Consider the following 24,672-nt stretch of genomic DNA (forward strand, 5'->3'; position numbering starts at 1 on the left):
TGCACAATCTAGTAAGTAGTTGAAGCTTTGGACCAGTAGATATCTGTTCGTGATTGAGAACATGGTGTTGCAATATCAGTGGACGACACTTATTTCAGATCTTCAATGCTCTCCCGCACCTGTTGAGGGTCTGAAAGCGCTACATTTATTATGAGAGATAGATAGAGGTCTGCCCTTATTGTTTTGCCACTTCTGAGTACATAGAGACACTGGATATTTTATTATTAATTTTTCACAGCAAAAAATACAAAATTTGCCGGTGTATTGCAAGGACTCTGGAGAAGAATCTGACAAATTTTAGGAGAGTGAGCTGTTCTGTACATTTCGAAAACATCCTTTTTGCATCAGTGGACGACACTAAACATCAGTGGACGACACTAAAACGTCAGTGGACGACACTCAATAGGTGGACATTCTTAAAATGCATCATCCGCTATTGCTGCGAACCTCGTTATAAAGCACACGAGCGCAAACCTACGACTATACTCGGATTGTCTACCCCCAGCCCGCGATACTTGTCCTCTCCACTAGTCGCTCTCCCGGTTCAAGAACCTGAGCACGCCCCCCCATTTCTTCCTCAATCCCTACTTCTTCAGTCCATCGGTGTTTCCGTGCAAAAGATCGCGACCATTCGATACGCAGAACGGGAAATGAGATGTGTGATTTGAATGTCAAGAATCAGCTCTCTTGCCAGGGTTTGAAATGGAAGTTTGGGAATTGAACGGGTCTGAAAGTGACGAATAGGTTGGCGAATGTGAGACCCTGTTTATGTGTGAGTGACCCTGGCCCATTGATATAGCCTTGGTGATATAGCTGCTACCAGCGGTCGGATGCATCAAGAGAGACGTTGTGATCAAAAAAATCTACACGCGCGGAAGGTCTCGTCGACCATCAAGGCAAAAAGCTCCTGCTCGTCGATCTCGCCGTCCTGTTTGAGGTCTATCATCACTTGTTTGTCAGAGGAGTAGAGAAATGGGGGTGAGGAAACGCACTACTCGTCATCCCAATTTCTTTAGCCGCTCGAAGCAAATTCCTTTAACGATATCTTACAAGTGTTCGTTGTCGGCAGCTGAAACGCTCGCCGTCTTATATCCTTCGGGTCCGTCACTAAGGAAGGCAGGGAGGATGGCAGTCGCGGTCTTCAGACCCAGCGCTTTTAGTTTTCGACGAGCATTGCGTGGACACGTCGATGGTTTGCCTTGACCAGGGCACCATGCGAATTAGCGCGGTGGTGGGCATGCGGAACATTAGGCTTGGATGAAAATATTGGCGGAAGTTTGGCTTGCGAGGAAGAGGCAGAAGAACTGCTTGTACTCGAGTCTGACTCAGACGACGACAAGGAAGAATAGCTCCTTTTCCCTTTGGTCCCGCTCCAACCTTGTTTATTACGCCGGTCAAGCCAATGTCAAGATGCCCAGGCCACGTACCGCTACTAGCTACAACCACCAGATTTTCATCGCGCAGACCATGGGTTATTTGGCTTCTATCCAAAATTTCGAAACCATCGAGGGCCAGTTTGAGTGGCTTGACTCCGTCCAACACATTCGTTTACGCGGATTTGAGGTATGGTTGTGCAGTCCCCAGGTGCAAACCAAAATTTGAGCGGTGGTTGAGAGCATTGTATTTTGAGACGCATGTGAGCGTGTGAAAGTTTGGACGCTGTTGTCACCCACCAATGAGTAAGGTTGTGTTTGGTGTGTTTTGTGCTCGCTGGTAGCCTTCCAAATCATCCTCTACCAGTGGGTAATATCCCGTTCAAGACCAGTGAAGATGCATTGATCGACGTCTTCAACTCTGTGGGCCCAGTTGTCGCCTTCAGGTCTCTATTCCTTTCCACTTCTTTTCGTCTTATCTCCCGACGCTTCGATCGAGGTATCTGATGAGCTTTCGACAAGCAGACTGGTCTTCGATCGAGACACCAGGAAACCCAAAGGCTATGGTTTCTGCGAATTTGCTGGTGCACCTGTTATTACCTTTAATCCATGTCTATATTCAATTCAATTGCAAGACCATGCCACTGCTCTATCTGCTGCTCGCAACCTCAACAATATCGAAGTTCGTGGTCGTTTGTTACGGATTTATCTAGCGGGTTTGTTGGTTGTGGTTGCATTGTTGATGTTACTCACTCTTTTGAACTAGAAAGTGATCCATTGTGGCAAGGCAAGACGACCAAAGGCGGGGAAATTATCGAGAGTGAGGATGGTTGGAATGGCAATGACAGTGGTCAGCGCAACGGAGAAGAGATTCTTTCCACCGTACCCTCGGGCAAGCCACTGCTACCTGGCCAACAAGCGGTGGACACCATTAGACAATTCATCCATGAACGTAGCTCCGTCGAGCTGCAAGAGATCCTCGCTCAAATGAAGGTAGTTGGCACTCGAAGCCTCAGAGAGACAATCTGATCTTTCTTCTCAGGCTTTCGTATACACTCACCCAAAGCATGCATTAGTCCTTCTCCGGCATCACCCTCAGATTGCTTTTGCTGTCTTCACTGGTTTTGCCGCTAGTGGGGTTATTCCCCCAGATTTACAGCAACAGCTTCTTGATACTGCGATTGCCCGTGAAAGCTATGCTCCATCGCCTCCAACTGCCTTTTCATCGACTGGACCGGCTTCTGCGTTCAATGCATATCAACTACCTCTTCCCATCACTCAACCTCCGCTTCCACCATTGTATACTCATTCTGTAATGTCTCAGCCAACCCCGCCACCGCCAATGTCTGCATATGCCAATATGCCACTCTATCGTGAGAGATTCCCTCTAGAAGCCGCTTCCCTACTTACCAGCTCCAGCTCAACAATATAGTCTGCCTCCAACACATTTACCACGCCAACCGCCGCCAGTTTTAGGGCCCTTCCCAAATAGTGGAAACGCCGAGCAACAGGTGATTGTCAACATCGCCTGCCAACTCATTTCTGACGGAAAATCATAGCACGCACTATCGATCCTTATAAATCTGACCCCAGCACAATTAGCTGGCCTCTCGCCACAGGAACGCGCTGCTATCGAACGAATGGTTGGCTTTTCTATGTCTTGTTTTGCTGTTGGTTGATCCACTTTCAACAGCGAAATGGGATAAATCTCTGACCCTGCAGTTGTGTGCGAATGTACTTGAATACTTTGTAACGACACTGATTTGCGAACCCCAATTTTGGTGGTGACTGGAAAGTGATAGGGATGAATATAGAAGTGTATACCGAGCGACTCACGTTTCCCTGTAAATACGAGAGGCTCTTCTTTCTCGTTGTCGATAGCGTTCCCGTTCTTCTAGAGGACCATTCTTGATAGATTCCCGATACTTCCGCATAAAATCTTTGTTGCTCTGAAGCCGTTTGGCCCGGTGCCTTTGCGGGTGAATGGTCAGTCGCAAAGGTAGAATGACGACGAAGTGGCCGACTTCTGGTCCCATAACCGACGCGACTCTCTGCGGCGTCGAAGGCGTTCATCTGCTGGGAGCGCTTTCCGACCCATAGGGAACGCAAAGGAGACCAAGACCGAGTGGGTGACAGTCAAGAAGAAGTTATCTATAACCGGTCACAAATCCAAACTATCTTCACCCGAGCAATGACGGCGAAAATTTGGGTTGGCGGGTAAGGGAAGGGGGAAAAGCAATAGAAGTAGACTAAGAAGTATATTTTGTCAGAACGCAGTGTTGAGTGCACAATCTAGTAAGTAGTTGAAGCTTTGGACCAGTAGATATCTGTTCGTGATTGAGAACATGGTGTTGCAATATCAGTGGACGACACTTATTTCAGATCTTCAATGCTCTCCCGCACCTGTTGAGGGTCTGAAAGCGCTACATTTATTATGAGAGATAGATAGAGGTCTGCCCTTATTGTTTTGCCACTTCTGAGTACATAGAGACACTGGATATTTTATTATTAATTTTTCACAGCAAAAAATACAAAATTTGCCGGTGTATTGCAAGGACTCTGGAGAAGAATCTGACAAATTTTAGGAGAGTGAGCTGTTCTGTACATTTCGAAAACATCCTTTTTGCATCAGTGGACGACACTAAACATCAGTGGACGACACTAAAACGTCAGTGGACGACACTCAATAGGTGGACATTCTTAAAATGCATCATCCGCTATTGCTGCGAACCTCGTTATAAAGCACACACGGCGCAAACCTACGACTATACTCGGATTGTCTACCCCCAGCCCGCGATACTTGTCCTCTCCACTAGTCGCTCTCCCGGTTCAAGAACCTGAGCACGCCCCCCCATTTCTTCCTCAATCCCTACTTCTTCAGTCCATCGGTGTTTCCGTGCAAAAGATCGCGACCATTCGATACGCAGAACGGGAAATGAGATGTGTGATTTGAATGTCAAGAATCAGCTCTCTTGCCAGGCGCAGTCCAGATCCACGATAATACTTGTCGCGACCTGCTTGGCATGGTGCGAGGAAGTCAAGCCCCTCGTATAAGTCCTGTGGATGCGAGTTTTCAACTGGCGTCGATATCGAAGTCATTCTCGAGTCGGACGTCTTGTTGTAGACTCCCAATTTGACCCAGTGTCTGACATATGGATTGCCTTGAGGCTCTATTGTTAGGCTGTTGAGGATTCACAGGCGACATTGGTGGTAACGAGCCTAGTATGGCGACCGGTGGACCAGGGTATGAGACATTTGAAATGGAAGTTTGGGAATTGAACGGGTCTGAAAGTGACGAATAGGTTGGCGAATGTGAGACCCTCAGGAATGTCCCCGGTGCACGTCTTGGATTGCGAATAACGGGGTCTTGTCTTCTCTCTTCCTAACAGTTGCTTTAGGCATCGCCAGGTCGACCGTCCCGTTTCGCCTGCCATCAAACGGACTCGCGCAACCCTTCAGCTGGGTCAGGGTTTGGTGGGACATCGTCTTGTTGCAAAGGAGAGACATGCTTGTATGAATATGAGAATCTGGCTCAAATTCAATCTGCAAAGCATTGTTGTCAAATGAGATTTGCCAGAGCTGTTGTTCGTCAACTCACTTGCATTCCAGTGTCAAATAGGAGGAGGTGGTCCCGTCTGTGATGCCAGATGAAGGGTACTTCCACGGACTCCATGAACAGTTGTCGCAAAGTATATATCACAGCTTCAACGAGTTGCGGGCTGAAAGGGTTGAGTTCGCCGTTGGGGGTAAAATAGTCCAAGGCTTTCCTTCTTGAGATGAGCGGAGTCACCCAGATAACGGCATCGTCAAGTTCGTCGGAGGAGAGATGGAGTGTCGGTGTTATGACTGGAGTTTTGGAAAGCGTAGAAGACGCGAGTTGCATGTGCTCAGGAGCATCCTTCATGCGAATAATCTTCTGTTAGGAAGAGATTCTGTATTGCCGAGGGTTCGAAGACCTGAACGAGAGTTAATGGATAATTGTAGGGAATGCAAGTTTGCGCACATCCGTAAACGTGGCTTCAGCTTTTTCGTTACCGTCATCATCCTCCACAGCATACTCTCGTAGTCATGCCCATCGCCAAAGACATCGTATATCTCTTGCCATGAACTACGTCCATGAGAAAATGTACAGGAACCTGTAGGTGGAATAAACAAACCTTGTATCTATGCCTGTGAGTTCTGGACGAGCACGAGCCATCTTTCTACGAGCTTGTTGTTGCTTTTTTCTGCGCTCGTCACATTCCTGGTCATTCATTGCGTCAGGGTCGTCTGAATCGTCGATGAAATCGTCGGTATCTGGCCCATCGTCATCGTGATTGTCCCATATGCTTTGGAGGTCCTGTTTGTCTGGTGGTCGGGGTCGTCGTAGGAGTGAGAAGCTCGTGTCTGTTGAGTTGTGTTGACTAGTTTTCGGGGGTGAGACTTCTTCTTGCACGCGCTGGACGGCATAGAGGACGGAGGCAAGTGATGACGCGTCCGTCACAGCGTCATGATCTCGCTGTTCTTGCTTGCCTGATGCCTCGCGCCAATATGGTTGGATGCAGCAGCTACTATTTCTTGTGGCATTCCTCTGGACCATGGCCCTCTGCCGCTACTGTCATAATGACTACGAGAAAATCGTTCTTCACTCGCCACATTGCAAGGCCCGCAAAACCAGCCTGGCCCAAAACAGACCTACTGCTCGTGCTGCTGATAGAGCTCAGAAGACACCTCAGATTATCGGCTGGGAGCTCCACGATTGCATCTCCGTTCGCGGTATGTTTGCCCACCTCCGGCTGGGGATCATGCTCAACTATTCCAGCCTCATTCCATGATGAAAATCGATGATGTGCAGGGTCTGGAGGGAGAGGATGATGGGGGTTGGGCAAAAACAGGGTCATTTTGACACTGGAATGCAAGTGAGTTGACGAACAACAGCTCTGGCAAATCTCATTTGACAACAATGCTTTGCAGATTGAATTTGAGCCAGATTCTCATATTCATACAAGCATGTCTCTCCTTTGCAACAAGACGATGTCCCACCAAACCCTGACCCAGCTGAAGGGTTGCGCGAGTCCGTTTGATGGCAGGCGAAACGGGGACGGTCGACCTGGCGATGCCTAAAGCAACTGTTAGGAAGAGAGAAGACAAGACCCCGTTATTCGCAATCCAAGACGTGCACCGCCGGGACATTCCTGAGGGTCTCACATTCGCCAACCTATTCGTCACTTTCAGACCCGTTCAATTCCCAAACTTCCATTTCAAATGTCTCATACCCTGGTCCACCGGTCGCCATACTAGGCTCGTTACCACCAATGTCGCCTGTGAATCCTCAACAGCCTAACAATAGAGCCTCAAGGCAATCCATATGTCAGACACTGGGTCAAATTGGGAGTCTACAACAAGACGTCCGACTCGAGAATGACTTCGATATCGACGCCAGTTGAAAACTCGCATCCACAGGACTTATACGAGGGGCTTGACTTCCTCGCACCATGCCAAGCAGGTCGCGACAAGTATTATCGTGGATCTGGACTGCGCCTGGCAAGAGAGCTGATTCTTGACATTCAAATCACACATCTCATTTCCCGTTCTGCGATCGAATGGTCGCGATCTTTTGCACGGAAACACCGATGGACTGAAGAAGTAGGGATTGAGGAAGAAATGGGGGGGCGTGCTCAGGTTCTTGAACCGGGAGAGCGACTAGTGGAGAGGACAAGTATCGCGGGCTGGGGGTAGACAATCCGAGTATAGTCGTAGGTTTGCGCTCGTGTGCTTTATAACGAGGTTCGCAGCAATAGCGGATGATGCATTTTAAGAATGTCCACCTATTGAGTGTCGTCCACTGACGTTTTAGTGTCGTCCACTGATGTTTAGTGTCGTCCACTGATGCAAAAAGGATGTTTTCGAAATGTACAGAACAGCTCACTCTCCTAAAATTTGTCAGATTCTTCTCCAGAGTCCTTGCAATACACCTGGCAAATTTTGTATTTTTTGCTGTGAAAAATTAATAATAAAATATCCAGTGTCTCTATGTACTCAGAAGTGGCAAAACAATAAGGGCAGACCTCTATCTATCTCTCATAATAAATGTAGCGCTTTCAGACCCTCAACAGGTGCGGGAGAGCATTGAAGATCTGAAATAAGTGTCGTCCACTGATATTGCAACACCATGTTCTCAATCACGAACAGATATCTACTGGTCCAAAGCTTCAACTACTTACTAGATTGTGCACTCAACACTGCGTTCTGACAAAATATACTTCTTAGTCTACTTCTATTGCTTTTCCCCCCTTCCCCTTACCCGCCAACCCAAATTTTCGCCGTCATTGCTCGGGTGAAGATAGTTTGGATTTGTGACCGGTTATAGATAACTTCTTCTTGACTGTCACCCACTCGGTCTTGGTCTCCTTTGCGTTCCCTATGGGTCGGAAAGCGCTCCCAGCAGATGAACGCCTTCGACGCCGCAGAGAGTCGCGTCGGTTATGGGACCAGAAGTCGGCCACTTCGTCGTCATTCTACCTTTGCGACTGACCATTCACCCGCAAAGGCACCGGGCCAAACGGCTTCAGAGCAACAAAGATTTTATGCGGAAGTATCGGGAATCTATCAAGAATGGTCCTCTAGAAGAACGGGAACGCTACGTTATAGGGATGCACCCGAGAACTACGACCTTCAAAACCAGTCCAGCGTGTCCACCCCCAACCGGCCTCTCTGCCCCAAGCGCCCAGAACTCCCGAACCCATTCAACCTAAAGATCCAGCATCACCCGTTCGAAAAAACCGACTTCCAAACGCAAACTACTCGTATTCTTCCGCGACACCGATTCGAAAACAAGTAACTACCTCATCCAGCATCTACAAAAAGCTGGGGAGATATGCTGAGCTATCCCGGGGCTCCAATCGCTCTCCGCAGAACTACATCCCAAGTCCGTTGCTTGTTCGTCAGAAGCCACCACTTATCCAAGTGTTGACTGCCGCTCGACGTAAACAACCTTCCCAGGGTCGCCCGCAGACAAGGGCTATGTTAGAGGGGGGCTCAAAGTACTCCAAGGCAAAGGCGAAGGCGAAGATGAAAGGGCCGATATCAACTTCTCCGCGTGCCCGGTAGAACGAGTCGGCTCATCAAAGGCAGCGGTCCCCAGAATATGGCTCCAGCTACACAAGATGATTCGTCCAAAACTAGCCAAACAAACGTGCACTCGCCTGTCCTCAGAGCTCTCTCGGCGTTTCTCATCCTGACTCCAAGTTTTTCCAGTCGTTGAGTCATATGCCCGATACGCAAAAGCTGGCAGGGATTCAGTCTAGGTCGGGATTCCGAACACATTGGACTCCCCCTTTAACATCTTTTCACCTTGAAGCCACGCACCAATCTCTCTCTCTCTCTCTGTCAGTGATTAGCTACAGGACTGCATCTACTTACTTGACACCAAGCGATACGAGGTAGTGCACCTTCTCCCTCCCAATGCTAACATCGTTTTTGCTACACTTGCTCTCGTTGCTCCAACAGGTTGACAAGTCAGCCAATGAAGACGATAACACCATATTGCACAACATTGCACACGAAATCTTCATGTGGAAGGGCCCTCGTGAAGGCCGATAGGTCAGCTAGCTTAGCGGGGAAGGCTGCAAAACATTCTGAAAAGGTGCATGCAAGCTGAATTCAAGAAATGTCAAGCATCGCATTTGGCTAAGGCGGACCATTCATGGAGCGAATGGAAAGCGAAATCATGTGTGCATGAGCAGAAGCGGGGGTCGCATAAGGCAATGGTTTTGCGGTGGGTTTCGCTAATTAGATAGGCTGCCCGATTGTAACTTCCCGAATTGATCTGTTGGAGGTGAAGCTCACATCGTCGAATCGTTTTGCTTCCAATCGGAACAGCTGGTCGCAAGCGTCAAGTTAAAATGTGTTTAGAGGTCCAGGATAGCCTTGGAGGTGTTTTGCTTACTCACAGGGTCCAGTAAGTTTAACTTCTGGTCCGTTTAGTCCCTTCTGCTGTACGAGTTCTTGACGATAGGACGAAGGAGGAGAAGCAAATCTCGGGAATATTTGTACCACTGCAGTTTGCTCATGTAAGTGCCCGAGACCATCATGATATAAAGTCAAAGCATGCGCAATGTCCGTCATCACCTGCTAGGATGATACTCTATTTGCCCAAGACCATCATATCATCATGATAAAGTGAAAGCAATGACCGTCATCACTTACTAGTGTAAGGCGGTGACTGGATAAGAATATGTGGGCAATGATGATGTTGGCTTCAACCGTTCAGTGACCAAGCAATGATCACAGTCCTGCTCTAATGACAGCTCACGTCTATCATCAGGAATTGTCAGAAAGATATCATTGGGTTTTGTCCAGCATGGTCAGTCATAGCCATCGCTAATAGAGATGCGGCCGAGAGTGATGATGATGACAGTTCTGACTCGGACAGCGAGGAGTCTGATACAGAATCAATTGTATCTGTTCCGCCACCTACGACAATGCCTACCTACCCAACTCGTGCATCTACTGCCGCCCATTCGCGGTCTCAGTCGTCTTCATCATCAAGCACAGTCCCAGCATCTTCCCCTTCCGAGTCTTCCGAGCCCACCTGCGGAACCAATGATTCTATTGCCTTTCCCCTCCCATCGACACCTGTCCAGCAATTCTATTACGACCCAGGTCTCTTCAAGCAGATCAATGCACTGGAGTCCCAGATTGTGATGCTCACGTCGCATATGCGCCTGCTGGAGGATCAGCTATTCACCTACCAGCGTAAAATCAACACAGCCGCTCGCCCGAACAAACGGCGCAGGATCAAGAGCAGTGCTCGAGTTCTCACATCAGCAGAAGGGCGGGCAATAGCGCAGGAAGAGGAAGACGCTCGGGAGGCTAAACGACAGCAGAAGGCAGATACTGCCCAACGAAAGGCAGCAAAGCAAACGGAACGTGATGCTCGACGCGCTGCCAACACACCCTTTATAGGTGCTCTATCCAGTCAGAACAAGGACGACTTACTTGATATTGCTCGTGCACTTAACCTCCAGATTGACGAAAAAGCTCTCAAACCCGCCATCCTTGCTGCTGTCCGCGCCCATTTTGACTCTCCTGAAGGCCAAACAGACAAACAGAACCCACGGTTCTCGGGTCTGTTTGCTGCTCGTACTCGGCGTGCTGCTGCTGCACTGCTTTCTGATGAGACAAATGTGATTGCGGGGCCATCGCAACTTGCGGGGCCATCGCAAATTGCTCCATCATTTGGCAACATCGTACCAGTGAGTTTGGACTTGGTTCTTGGTCTTGACACTTTTCACATGTATATTTTAGCCTTTTTCCGCTGCGCAACTGAACTCCCTTATCCCATTGGATGACCATACTCCATACTACAACACTCCCGCTGACTACCATACCATTTATGGCTCCTACGACTTGGGTTATCCCACGCAGTTTGATGCCGCATACCCAACTACCCACCAGTGGCCGTCGTCTTAATGTTTATATATACTTATCAGTACATATTGTATGATAGTTACCCTCATAGTCAACTAGAGTCAGATTATTTCATAGATACATACTACTAGTACATGAATTCCAATGCCATTGGACTGCCGAGTGCAAGATCAATTGACCAGCAAGGCGATCAGCGGCAAAATGTGACAAAGTGTTACCATCTTCAATAATTCTCAATTTTGGCGCAACTACATCCCGGACCAGCAAAATTTTCGCACAGAGGTTGAGGCAAGAGTCCTCCTGACATCTCACACTGTTTTTTGGGCTCAAAGAGCAGCGAGGATGCTCCCAAACAGTCGAGGTTATCAGAATATTACATACCTTGATGGCTCGGTAATTGTTTTTCGTTGCTTATACTCAGCAGATTTTCTGAAACAAATGTGTACATAGATGTAAGATAGTTACAACAATGCATTCCGGGCGATACCGGAGGCTTTTATTCTCGAGGGATGGAAGGAAGTCGTGATTACACACTCAGGGGGAGATTGCACAGTCACGGGGAACCACAGTACCCTCGGCTATCTTGCCGGCCTATCACGTGACCGGCCACGTCACTGTGGCGCCTCTTCTCTTCCTCTCCACTCTGCCGTGTTGACCTCATTCTAGGCCGACATTCGGCGGAAGCCCGCCATAGCACGATCTATGCGCTCCACTCCAACATGATAAGGACAACCTGGACGAGGCCTTACGCTCGACGGCTGCCTCATCCTGCCATGGCGGCCAGAGCGCGCTTTCGCGTTTTGGCTCCGTGTAATGTCTACACCAAACCACTCACTCTGCGTTTCAACATTCTGCAGCGGGCTTCATCATATGTCATATCGCTCGCCTTCTGTCCGAGAATCGGGTCTAGGTGCCCGAGGACGCTCTGCCTCCGGTGCGCTGACTGAAGTCTCGCCTCCTCCGGCCAACTATATGATGCAGCTGCTGGCACATACTGGTATGGTGCTTATCCTGTCGGCTTTTTCTGGACGGCGAGTTTGCCAAGCAGACAGCCTCTCCACTCTGCGCGGCGCGTTAACATGCGACTTGTCGTCATATACCCACCCGGATGCCAGTAACAGGGTACAGTAACGGGTGGTCCGCCCAAGGGCCGCTGTAGCTTGTCCCGGCGACCTCCGCGCACTGCTACCCGCTTGTCCACATGCGCCACTGAGCCGTACTTATCGGTGAGTATTGTTCGTCTTCTCATACCCCTGCTGACTATTTGTTCAGATCACAACGAACCCCAGCAAGCCCCCGAACCTTCAGTTGAAGCAAGTATCATGGGCCATAAGCCCGAGCTGGCACTGCATCTGCTACAACCTGGCGCCAGCAGCGCTGGCAATTGCAACCAAGAGTACTGCATCGGCGGATCCGATGACATCGTCAAATGCTGAGCGCTGACGCGCAGTGGCGCGAGTCCGGAGAGCTCCCGAGTACAATGCACTCCCAGCGGACTTGTCTCTTTGACAACCCTGCTGATCTGGACCGCCATCTACGCAATTGGGCGGATCGCGGCGCGTTCCTCGTCTTGGCGCCACTTCACCAGTGACGAAGACCTGCTCTCAAGTCCATGGCCTAGGCTGTTGCTGCAACGAAGCTGTTGCGGCCTAAACTGACGGAAATGACTCGGACTTGGATCTTTCGACACGTTACGGCTAGGCAGGCAACACGGGCTGCTCGAGCTTTGGGATATCAAAGTTTATCGACACGCTAAAGCTGGGAACAACTGGCGCGCGCGCACAACGGCAAGCTCAGACTCAATCTCTGTGAACGACACGGGCAACACAACTAGGCCACGAAGGACTCGGCGCTTAAATGGCGACTGCAGTCTGGGGCTGTAAGTGGCGAGGGTGTAACTGCCAGTCGGCGGCGGGCCGTGGCACAAATCGATTCGGAAGAGCCGACGACGCCGTGCAGGATGAAATGAAGACGACTTTTGTCTTCTGCACTGGCATTGTGCTGGCGGTGCTAGCGAAAGCGGCACAGAACTAATGAGCACGTGGGCTTGCTCAAACGCGACCCTACACGTGTAGGATAACTTGCAAGTACTAGTACTAGTAAGTACTAGGTATTGACTAGGTAGTCATATGAAATATGTTTAGTTTTCTCTGTGGAATTGCCAATCTGAAGTACTGACAGAGCTCATTCTTAGGCTCACATTCTGCTCGAGGGATACTCAGATCCGGAACAACTTGAACCGCAGGCCAACGGCCCGGCCTGGAGTAAGTTATTATTCAACACTGGCACTGGCATGAAGGGTTTCAGCAGTGAATCCAGTGATGAGTAGCTACCTGCCCTCTGGATCTATCCCCATGCAAAATTCTGCCCAACTCGGACCGACTGGGATGTGACAAGAAAAAATGTCGGACAAACAGAACAACAATTGATGAGCCCGAGCCGCGTCGATTGTGCGGCGGTGGGCCATAGGCATGCACCGGGACTGCGTTGTGGCACCGGCATGCTTATCATCTCGGGCTCAGGAGCCTCTGCACCGGGAGGACTGGAAGCATTGCTGACCGGGACGCCGGGCACGGCTGATTCCTATCACTGGGGTCCTGATCGCTTGGCCTGTGGAGTCACCCCATCGCCTAACACCCGGCAACGCTGGCGGCATGTCAAAATCTGACATGACCACCTTCTGTTGCAATAAGCTAGGCTTCCATCCGATGGCGTCTCCCACGCACCGTTGTCGCGCACATATTTATAGTGGGCTCTGTGTAACCACGGCCATTTTTCGTCCGTCGTTTCTCTGCGCCTTCTTTATCCTCCCACTTTTTCTTTCCTTCAAATTTTTTGGTTATGCGGGCGAGCTTTTCGAGAGTTTTGTGTCTTTGTGTGTTTAACTTGAGCTTCCTCTGCTGGTGCGTCTGTCAAAGCTCCGATGGTCTTCTCTTGATTGACTAGTGGGTAGCCTGGTCCGTTCCTTGCCTATCAAGGAGGATCTCAAGCCAGGGATGCCCAGCGAGGCCGCAATATTCTCTCATCCATCCCACCATGATGACGACCGCCGACCACATGTCCCCACCGCGCGTTACGCGACGATAACACTGGTCCTCATCTGCATCGCTGGCGCTGCGGCATTGCTCAGTCTCTTCGGCTGTTTGCGGAGCTACCTTCGCACGGCGCCATACGACGCGGAGAAGGCACATGCAGACCTGGAGCGCGTCAGGCAAGAAGTCGCGGTCGCAGAGCGAGACCAGTTACTCGGCATCAACAACCGTCCCGGGCGGGTGTCGATGCCGCTACCCCCGCCACCCTATTTGCGCCCGCCGTCTTATGCTGAGAATGACCCTCACGTACCCGAAACACGGGTAGCTGGACCGCTGTTGGGCACAATAACGGAGTCGTCGCTGGCGCGGTACGAAGAAGTGCCTATGCCGCCCCCAATACACGCGCGATCCCCATCGGCGGAGTCCCAGGCGTCCGCTGATTCAGACGCGGAAGCTCCAGAGCGTCAGCGGCTGCTTACCCACTCGTAGACCTTGTTTTTTTTCGCTGTTGTCGCTCATTTTGACGGACTTTCTTGTATTTGCATTCATTTTGTATACATTTTCCGGATAATTCGATCCCTTTCGATGATGATTGGCCAGGTTTAGGAGCGTCTTGGATGAAGAGGAAGGAATCCCGAACTAGATACGCAGTTTAACAGGAGACAAGCTTGTAATCATGACACACAAATTATTCGAAAGTCCAGCCATGAACCACAGTCGGCGACAGTCCACTTTCAGTTGTGGTGTTACTTATTTCTCTGCGCGCGGTTTGGCTGAACCCTCCTCTGAATCGTTACTGGCGGTCTGGACTTGTCCTGCAAGTCATTATATGAGTGACAATGGATTCATATCGGGATGGGGAGAAAACGCGCAGTCGCAGGGCTCACGTTTTCCAGATAACACTGGCGGTGAAAGCCGCTCGTCGAAGGGAATGGATTAGTTGACAAGACTCGCGTCAGGCAGCAGAGCGTCATGCGTGGCATTGAATTGCAATCTCGGACTAGGGGCGCAAGTGGAATGTTGAGTGCGAGTTCAGTTCCCCAGGGCATTCGAGCAGAAGTCGTTTCAAACTTTTGGTGATGAGTGACGTTAAGTACAGAGACCCGAGAGAGGATTTTGAAAATGCGGATTGTCTGCTGTACCGGCTACTACTACCGGGTAGCCAGTAGAGACCTCTGGAGGAAGCACCGAACGACGTTTTCGTGGAAGCAAGCGATAAGAGTCACGATGTGACGACGCGTCTTGACGCTTGACCACAACCACGATGGACCATTCACAAGACCACTTCACGTTCACCGTTGGAAAGCTTGGTCCGTCTGAAACCCGCTCATGGACCGGCTTCTTATGTACTGCACCCTCACAGATGCTGGCATGGCGGTAAGCCTCCCTACCACCGTGTCAACAGTCGCAAACTCGACACCACACAGATCCTTCTTGGGGAACGGGCTCATTTAATCGAGTTTCCCTCGGTCCTACTCCCTCCGGGAGCCACAACTGGATCCATTGTTAATATCGCGGTCCACCAGAACCACGCAGAGGAGAAAAGGCGGGATTCAGAATTTTGGGCGCTGCAAGACCTCATTCTACAGGAGTTTGGGGTGCGGTCGCCTAATCCACCGGTGCTTCAAGTGCGTTATAACCTGCTGCTCTGGCTGAATAGACACTAACGCCTCCGCAGCTTCGACATGCGACCCAAACCTCCATCACTCTTGAATGGCCCTCTCTCGAGCTTGCCACGGCCAAACTACGTTCTCTCGACATTTACCGCAATGGCCAGCGCCTAGCGCCAATACCGTCCCCACTCACCAATACCTCCACAAAACTATCCGGCCTGGAGCTTAACACAGAATACACCTTCCAGCTCATCCTTCGCACGACTGCTGGGACTTTCCCTTCCAACGTCGTTCGCGTCAGAACTCATACTATGACCGATACATCTGGAATATCAGTGTGTTTCGGGACTATGAAAGACGAGGTCATGCTAGAAAATGCGAAGATGGCATTGAGGGAGATGAAGGCCAAATGGAGCGACAAAATTTCAATTGACACGACTCATTTCGTTTGCGCGCAACCGGGAGATATCCAGTCACCTGGGGTGCCCACCGCCGAGTACCAGCAAGCGATGCAACTCAGCATTCCCGTCGTCCAAGCCCATTGGATATTTGCCTGTCACACGCAAAGGAAGTACGTATTTGCGATCTTAATTCGACTTCAATTGACTCTTCTGCTTAGATTAGTGTCTATTGCGCAGTACGGCCTTGGTGCGACACCACCTACGCCTGCTCCCCGTCCACAATCCATGTCACAAGCCTCCCTTCCTCGTTCCCCTACCAGTCCTCGTCCTCGAGCCGATGTCCGGCAATCGATGCCTCCTCTTGCCCGAGACCATGAAGGGAGACGCGAAGCATCCGCATTCGTTAACCAGCCACCACCAGCTATCTCAGAAACACCGCCTCCGCCAGTCGTTCCAGCACCCACAGAGCCGGATTCCGATTCCGATACAGAAGACGTCGCTGTTGTTGCGCCGACCAGCAAGCTGGACAAGCGGATGAGCCATGGGCGGTCGGGCACGATGAATCGGGAGTTTAAGTTTCCGCCAGACACGCCGACAACGTCGAGCATGACGCCCGAGGTGCCGCCACCGCCGCCGGTAGGGAAGGAGGGTAGTAAAACGTCGTTGCAGAGCTCTGGAGCCGGAGTCAGAAGTGCGAGCGAAGACGAGCTCGGGGATACGGAGGAGATTTCATTGAACTGATGTATATCGTTCACTACTTCAAGTTTATCAGTTTTGCTTATACTATCCGTTCAAGAACGAAATAGACCGTATCTATGGGGCAAGAAGTGATGGCTGCCTGGATGTTGTGTTCCCTTCCGGCGTATGTCGGCTATTTCAACCTGCGTTCCGACTTAAATGCAGAAAGTATTGTCACAGTAACCCACCCGTTCTGTTTTTCCTCCCTGCAATCTACCTCTGGAAATGTCACAGCTCCCCGTCGAGCTCATTGATGCCATTGTAGAGCTCATCCCCCCCAACGCGCTACACTCCTGTGCCCTCGCCGCGTCTCTCTTCCGCGTGCTATGCCAACGGCGACTGTTCGCGCGACTGAGGCTTGGCTCTACGACTTTATCGATGATGGCGCGCGGAAGCGACACGGCAGGCCCTTCATATGGAGACGCTGCGACCTTATTCGACCGCGCGCCGTACTTGGCGAAACACGTTGTGGATATCAGCCTCGAGCTGCCGAACGCAGATCAGGAGCAATGGGCGGAGGAGAGAGGCAAAATCCAAGCAGTGCTGAATGCGCTGCACATTACGGGTCTGCGTCGCGTCCAAATCTTCAGCGGGCAGACACGCCCGTACTCGTTGGTCGCGCTGGATCTTCTCTTGGATGTGTTCGAGAGCCACGGAGTGCTGAAGCGACTGGAAGTCCTGGCTCTCGGTAACCCGACGAGGAGAATTCTGTACCGTCTGCTCAATGCGGCATTGGCGCTCAAGCTGGATGCAGTACATGATCTGAGAGAAGTCGAAGAACTTGTGCAGGATGACAGGGATAGGGACAACGACAACATTGCCTCGATTATCAGCACCTGCGCACTCCAGAAGCTAGAGGTCTACGACTGCTACAAGCTCTTTCATATCGTTCCGTCGGCGACCCACTCCTTGTGGGATATGCGCGATTTCACACTCTCTTCCGTGGACAGCGACGCCGAACTCAACGTGTACCTCGCATTGAGTGCAAAGCGCGTGGAGAACTTGCACCTCGTATGCTACTGTAAGCTATCAATTCTTCAGATGACTTCGAGTTGAATGTGATGGCATATGCTTCCAGACCTCTATGTACCAACCGCGGCCACCCTGCTCAGGCCCTTCCCGAATCTCTGCGCGCTCCATCTCCGACTTGAATTTCCAAGATTCACCGGAGCCGACGAAGCCAGCCTTCGGCTCGTCGAATTCCTCGTCGCAGTCCTGCAGCCCGCTACAACGCCGGCACTTGTCGAGTTGGAACTGACGGTGCTATCCTCGAATCATGTCGGAGAGGTCCGCGTGCCTCCACCGGCCTGGCGCGTACTTGACGCCGCACTCATGGCGAGACACGGCATCCTCGACCCACCATTGATCTTATGTATATCAGAGGCTATTGAAGACAATCAGGGTGACTGGCTCTGAGTCCCACTTTGATAGATAGAGTCCCACCATTCTTGTGTACCCTTAAATTATTAGGCCTGTGAGTGAAGTGGGCAGAGTTGAGTTAAGTTGTGTAGGCCTGGTAAGACAGTCCCTGTAGTCTGTCTAGCTGCTAAGTTACATCAGGTTATCAGGCCCAATGCATCCTTGCATAAAGAGAAGCAGTACAGTAAACAATCTGAGTGATAGATTACTGGGTAAACTATTGCATCTTATATATGTGGCCCTGCTGAGGGGTAATGAGATACCCTAACTCTTCTAGCACTCCCCTAGGCCATCCCTGTCCCTGGCCATGACAGAGATGGTTGTACATCTCTTACAGTCCAGGTGCTATACCCAACCTCCTGTCAGAGGAACCTCCCTTTCGACCCCTCGGAGACGATTCCGATTCCAGTTCCAACCTCTATGGGGGCTCAGCAGGTGCTTTTATAACCTATGCAACCACCTATCTTAGGTAGTAACCCCACCTAGGATAGGTTATATTTCAACCTAGTTAGGTTGCTTTGTAGGGTGAGAAATCAACCTAAACTAAGGGTGGAAAACTTACCTAAATCGGCCGAATCTAACCTAAGCCCTACATAGGGAGGAATAGGTTGTTACTTAGGTTGATTTCAAATATTATAAAGGAAAAGAAAGTATCGAGTTACAACCATATAGTACTCCATTACTTGCTCTAATAGAGAACATTAGACATTCTGAACTCAAAGAACAGCTAACATTTTTATACTTAAATATTTAATAAATGTGCATATAGGGGGTTTGAACCAGCCACAATAGCATTTTATCTAAACTACTTTATAACCACTAGACTAAGAGATAGTAGCCAAAACTATAGCTCTGATATTGATATTGAGACCAAACATTATAACTTGACATAAGGCCTCTGTCATTGAGGAGTGACTTTGGGACTACAATATATAGATTTGGTGCTTACAGTATGATAAGCTCTGTAATAAAGTGTGTATCAATATTCACTGACATTATGCTCTGGATAGGTTGAAATTTGATCTAACAGGTTGTTTTTGCATCAATGTGCTAAACCTCTACATGGGGAAAACAACCTACTCAGTAGGTAGAAAAAGACTTGGTATGAAATTCAACAAAATGGTGTCTATGCTTGTATAATCTATTCAACCTAAATAGGTGAATTTTCAACCTATCTAGGTTGTAAGTAACTTATCATAATTTTTTTTTTCAAAAACCACCTATCTGTTAGGTTGAAAAAATAAATGATTTAAATCTTACAGAAATGTTGTCTTTACCAGTCACCTAAGAGCCACCTAAATTAGGTTGAAGTGGGAAATACCTCCTAAAGGGGGTGGTATTCCAACCTAGATTAGCCCCATAGTGTTAACTCCAGTGCGGCCCTCCATCTTGCCCACACAATCACCAATCCGTCAATGCCCTCCTGATGGTTGCCCTGGGACCTTACCTGTAACGCCGCCCAGGCCTTCTATGCTTGACAGCAGCAGCTACAGACAAGCAGTATATAGTCAGCTATCTAGCAGGTGGACCCTTAGAGTTTCTTCTCTTTGAATCATCCCCTGCTAGGTCAGCTTTACTGTACTATTTAACTCAATTCGAATGCCATTTTTAGCGTGACATTCAATACGAAAATTTCAATTCGAATTATTGCCTAATTAGGCAACTGTTGGCGCCGGAGGCGCCCGGAAATGTCAAAAATTACCCTTTTGGGACGTCTTTTTGCTTAAATCTGCGTGACATGCGAAAAAAATTTGTATAAAATCGGCAGTGTGACGCGTGACATTCGAACTGAGTAAAATACTACAGTATTTGTATTTGCTTACCAATGACTTTGGATCCTTCCCTGCTAGACCTTGATCTCAGGCCTCCAGGTTTGCCCTTACACCTCCCAGCACTACTTCTCAATTCCGTTGGGCCTGACATGTCATGCTCAGTCATGTGCTTTTCACATGTTCATTCCATCCCTTTGTGAGACACATATTCCCATCATCATGTACTGCATATCCCAAGCCCTCAATGGCCTAGGACAGGCTAGGTCTTGTTCATGACAGAGAAGTCTGAATCACATCAGCCAGGAAATTTATAAGAGTACGTACTTATATATACACCACTAATTGGATGACAGCTGGCGAGAAGCTGATATTCACACGTGTGACAGGTGTTGGTGACCCATTTAATTGCTATCACACTGGGGTTTCTGCCCAAAAATGGGCCCCAAAGTAGGATTTATTTGTGATAAGTAGTAGACAAAAAAGAGGTATGTTTTAATTACTTTGAAAGATAACCAATAAAACTCCAGGGAAGTAGACTTGCTTTGTAAGAAATTGGGGCATATATTAAGTTATCAGCTTGGACTTAACTCAAGGTCAAGGATGGGCACGGATTGGGCCAATCCAGACGGATACACGGATTGTTTCCGGACGGATACGGATATGGATAGGACTTTATGGTGACAAAGAGTATCCATGGGTCCAAATTGAACCGCCGACCTCTGTGCCAGCAGCCAAACAGAATGTAGAAAGTTGGAAACAGAATAACTGAGCTAGTTTGCATTGATAAAGCCCGACATATGATGCCAGATAGGCCCGATCGGCCGGATTATCCTTATCCGTATCCGCGGATTGCGAATAGATGGCTGTGTGGATACGGATATGGGTAGGGGGGTCTGGTATCCACGGATTTATCCGTGCCCATCCCTAAGGTCAATATCAGCTGACAATTTTGTGGCTACAATTTGTAGCAAATAAATGCACCAAATATGCCCCAAGATATAAGACCATATATATCAAAAATCAGGGACAGCACCAAGGTGCAAAAAAGGCTATTGGGTGACTTCCCGTAAGGGAAATTTAATGAATTTTGTATGAATAAACCTCTTTGCCACAGGACCCCATCAGACTGAAATCCCCATTTGGCTCTCTAATAAACCTCAAAAGTGCTTAGATTTATTCAGAGGGTCAGGACCCCTGAATAAACTGTTTTCTTGCCTCCATCATGAAAACTTACCATTTTGGGACAACTGCGATCACTGTCACGGAGTGTCACACTGCGACATCTTGCTCAATGACGAGCTGCACCAGCAACATGGGTACTTAGTGCATCCCAGCAGCCACAAGTACACAACTATGCTGTCTCCAATTCTAATAATCCCTCGGCCTCACTCCCCTTTTCTGAACTATATTGGTCAAAACTTAAAAGAGCTATAATTGCATTGGATGATGTAATGATCTCGTCACATCTAAATTCTTTATTCTTACAGGAAGCCACAGTCTTCAAACATAAATTTCTAGCTAAAAAAGTGACAGATTGGCACTCAGAAATTGCATCTAATTTCTTTTCCCTTATGGGAAGTCACCTATTGTTTTGGACCACTACTGTAGCATTTCAATCAATTCGGCGGTCACGCGTCACACCGCCGTTAAAACGCCGAAATTTTTTCGGTGGTCACAAACGCCGAATTCACCCGGTAAACTAACCATTTTTGGCTGGTGCGGCCCTGCGGGCTGCGCTGTAATATGCTGAAAATTTTCGGCGGTCACACTCGGAGGCCTCGGACGCCGAAAATTTCCATTCGGCGCCGATGTCACACACTTTTTGGGCGCCGAATTGATTAAGATACTACAGTATTTCTCATATATAATTTCTGCTTAGGGGACCATTTTTTGGCTGAAACCCCGGTGTGTATATCATTATGTCTATCCAATCTCAAGCCATTGAAGACTTAGTACATACTCATGATCGGAATATGGAAGGTCAAGGTTAGAAGCTCATCTTTATGGTTACATACTAAGATTTTTCCTTATCTTTCCATCTTTACAATCTACTTATATTTGATAAACTGATAGAATAATATGTGTCAGACCAAGGCTCGAACTCATCTCCTCATTTACACAAATTTGTATGACTCCTTGTTTGCATCTATTTGTTTTTCACAGGTAACGTGACATGACAAACTACCAGTCTTAGGTGACATGACAAACTACCAGTCTTAGGACCTTACTAGTGTACTAGGGGGTGCATGCTGCGCGACACCCAAAGACCTTGCTTTGGTGCTGTATAGTGCTCGCTCCTCGTATAGTGCCGCTGTAGAACATTATGAACATAGATATAGAGTGGTGGTGTTCACAGGACCAACAGAAGGTTTTCTACCTTGAAAGGAATATAATTTATTTTAGTGTGGTATGGTATTTCAGATCGGAATTGATAGTGGGACATTGCTATAGACATAAGAAGGAAGGGTGCTTAAGTAGTACTCAGTGTTGCAAGAAGAGGTGACATCATTTATTTGGTACTATTTGGAAACAGCAGTTTTGATGGGAATTGTCAGGGTGGGGGACCTTGCAACTAGGGGGTGCATGCTGCGCGGCGCCTAAAGACCTTGCTTTGGTACTCTGGGTACTTAATATTGCTCAAAGAACATGGACATCAAGTGGTGGGTGCTTACTGGACCAATTGCAATAAGTAGAAGGTTTTCTGCTTTACTGGTACTAAAGGAATATAATTTCAGTCATTTATTTAGCACTGGTATGGGATGGGTATTTTAGAGAATTGAGCGGTGAACATTGCCTGGAGCATAAGAAGAAGAAAGGGTGCTTAAGCAGTTATTCAGTATTGATGTGATCATGATGTCATTGTTTGGTACTATTTGGAAACAGCATATTTGATGGTGATGGGAATTGTCAGGGTGGGGGACCTTGCAAAGCAAGGTGAAGGTGATACTTAGTACGAGTCACTGACTCACTGGGATCAATCCGATCCGATCAATCGATCCATAAACTCTTTCTTTCTGACTTGCACGATCACCGAGATGAGCTTCAACGACATCCCGCCCGAGATACTCGCCCGCGCGTTGCGACACGTGCATCCAGGCCAGTTGGCAGCGTTTCGCAGTGTGCGCTGTCTAAGTTCTCGCTTGTTCTCAGCTGACTTGTATGTAGGTATGCCGGATATGGCGCAACACCATCGACGGAGACCCGGTGCTGCAATACATGCTGGAGCTGTGGGAGGATGGGTTGTTGGAGGGCAATCCACAGGGGCTGCTGCCGCACGAGCGCATCGCCCGGGTGGGAGGCACGGGCGGCGCTGCGGTACTCACAGGCACACTTGCTCAGCACAGAGCGGCCATACGAGAGCCGCGCGTCGGAGATGGCCCAGGGCGTGTTCGCGCTGCAGGAAAGCGAGGCGATGGGCGGGCGGATGCTGGTCGTGGCCCTCGCGGGGCTAAAGCACGTGCCGTACGTTTATGCGGACGACAGCACGGCGGTGTGGACTGGGTCGGTGCACTTGCCCGGGAAGGACATCCGGCATTTCACGATGGACGCCGGGAGCGACCTGCTCGCCGTCCTCCACAGCGACGCCGACTTTCAGAAGGGGACACTCGCCGTCCGCTCGCTTGCACAGCCCACGCTTGTCCACCCGGAGGCGGTGGCAGCAGAGATAGAGTTTGCGTGTACGAGGGACGAGATGGATCAGCTGGGGCTCACAACTGTCGACGATGTTGTCGCGCTGTCCACTGGCGCGCGCCTTCTGCTCTTCGACTGGCGCGGAGGAAACTGCGTTCTGGACTGGGACTTTGCGCCAATGGAGGTGCTTGACTGCTATATGCTTGCTCCACGCCTCGTTCTCCTTGTCCACGGCCCGGCCAGCGGGGCTGTCAAGGTCTACATGCTCCCTGATGTTCTCGAGCCTGGCGTATCCGCCCCGGCATGCGTTGCGACGCTGCACCTCCCGCCGCTGAGCACGGACCACATACACATTGCAGAAGGAACTATTCTGGCCGGCCCGTACACGGCCCGCCCGCCCGCGGATGCGCCGTTCTTCCAGGCAAACGACCGGCGCGTGGTGTCCCTCGGGGTGCAGTATGTCCCCGGCGGCTGGGTGTGGCTGGTGTTCCATATACGCACAGTGTCGCGGCTTGTCACCGCGTGGCGGGCGGACCCGGGCCGACGCGAGCAGGAGCTGCAATGGGCCGACTGGGGCCCCGCAGAGACACGCGTGTCGCAGGAGAATGCGCTCTTCTGGTGGCGGTGCGTGGACCGGCTCTTCGGGTTGAAAATGGGGCGCTGATGTCTGCAGACATGTTCATGGCGAGCGGATCCTCGCTTGCAGCACCACCGACCGCCTCGTGCGCATGCTCGACTTCAATGTGCCGCGGTCCACGGATCACGGCGGTGCACCCGAGATTGATCCGGCAGCGCCGCTGGCCGCGCTCGGCGAGATCGTCGCGGTTGCGGAGCCCGACAGTGTGCTCGAGCGCGAATGCGACGTGCTGCACACAGACGGCACGTGGTGCCAGCCGCCCATCATCGCGACCGTGCGCGCCGCCGGACGACGTGAGGAGCGCACAGTAGCCGCCGGCGTGTTTGCCCGCGCACTGCACACGGCGCTGCCGGTCCGCGAGGTCCGCCGGCCGCTGCGCCCGCGCCGGAGCCCCCTCCCCGACGAGGCCCGGGTGCTCGCCGAGGGCGAAGAGGCGGACACGGACGGGGTGTTCTTCTGGGTCAACAACGACAACGGGGCCACGTACGACACCGTGGTGATGGACGAGCGCTGGATTGTCGTGGCAGATTCTGAGGTATGTTTCAATGTTGGCCAAGAGAATTTAGTGGTAACACATGTGCACAGGAGCAGGAGGTAGCGTTTCTCAGGATTGCTGATTAGGAGAGTACTAGCATGCAATCAACTT

The 24,672-nt window shown here is 50.1% G+C and overlaps 3 protein-coding genes across 3 annotated transcripts; all 3 read left to right on the top strand.

Annotated features, from left to right (window-relative positions):
- Nucleotides 1–13,556: 13,556 nt before the first annotated feature.
- Nucleotides 13,557–14,305, top strand: MIND_00293300 (uncharacterized protein; the record flags this gene model as incomplete). Its single annotated transcript, XM_037359795.1, has 2 exons — nucleotides 13,557–13,687; nucleotides 13,738–14,305. The coding sequence occupies exons 1-2, from the start codon at nucleotides 13,626–13,628 to the stop codon at nucleotides 14,303–14,305; spliced, it is 630 nt and encodes a 209-aa protein (XP_037222680.1). The 5' UTR covers nucleotides 13,557–13,625.
- A 775-nt stretch (nucleotides 14,306–15,080) lies between these two features.
- On the top strand, nucleotides 15,081–16,571 carry MIND_00293400 (Chitin biosynthesis protein CHS5; the record flags this gene model as incomplete). The annotated part of the gene is made up of 5 exons (XM_037359796.1): nucleotides 15,081–15,126; nucleotides 15,180–15,193; nucleotides 15,244–15,444; nucleotides 15,495–16,000; nucleotides 16,049–16,571. The coding sequence occupies 5 exons, from the start codon at nucleotides 15,081–15,083 to the stop codon at nucleotides 16,569–16,571; spliced, it is 1,290 nt and encodes a 429-aa protein (XP_037222681.1).
- A 6,223-nt stretch (nucleotides 16,572–22,794) lies between these two features.
- MIND_00293500 (F-box domain-containing protein) lies at nucleotides 22,795–24,647 on the top strand (the record flags this gene model as incomplete). The annotated part of the gene is made up of 5 exons (XM_037359797.1): nucleotides 22,795–22,878; nucleotides 22,925–23,050; nucleotides 23,085–24,013; nucleotides 24,063–24,561; nucleotides 24,612–24,647. The coding sequence occupies 5 exons, from the start codon at nucleotides 22,795–22,797 to the stop codon at nucleotides 24,645–24,647; spliced, it is 1,674 nt and encodes a 557-aa protein (XP_037222682.1).
- Nucleotides 24,648–24,672: the final 25 nt, after the last annotated feature.

The sequence above is a fragment of the Mycena indigotica genome (assembly GCF_014461135.1).
Source record: "Mycena indigotica strain 171206Taipei chromosome Unknown Mind.scaff0003, whole genome shotgun sequence".
Classification (NCBI taxonomy): Eukaryota; Fungi; Basidiomycota; class Agaricomycetes; order Agaricales; family Mycenaceae; genus Mycena; species Mycena indigotica.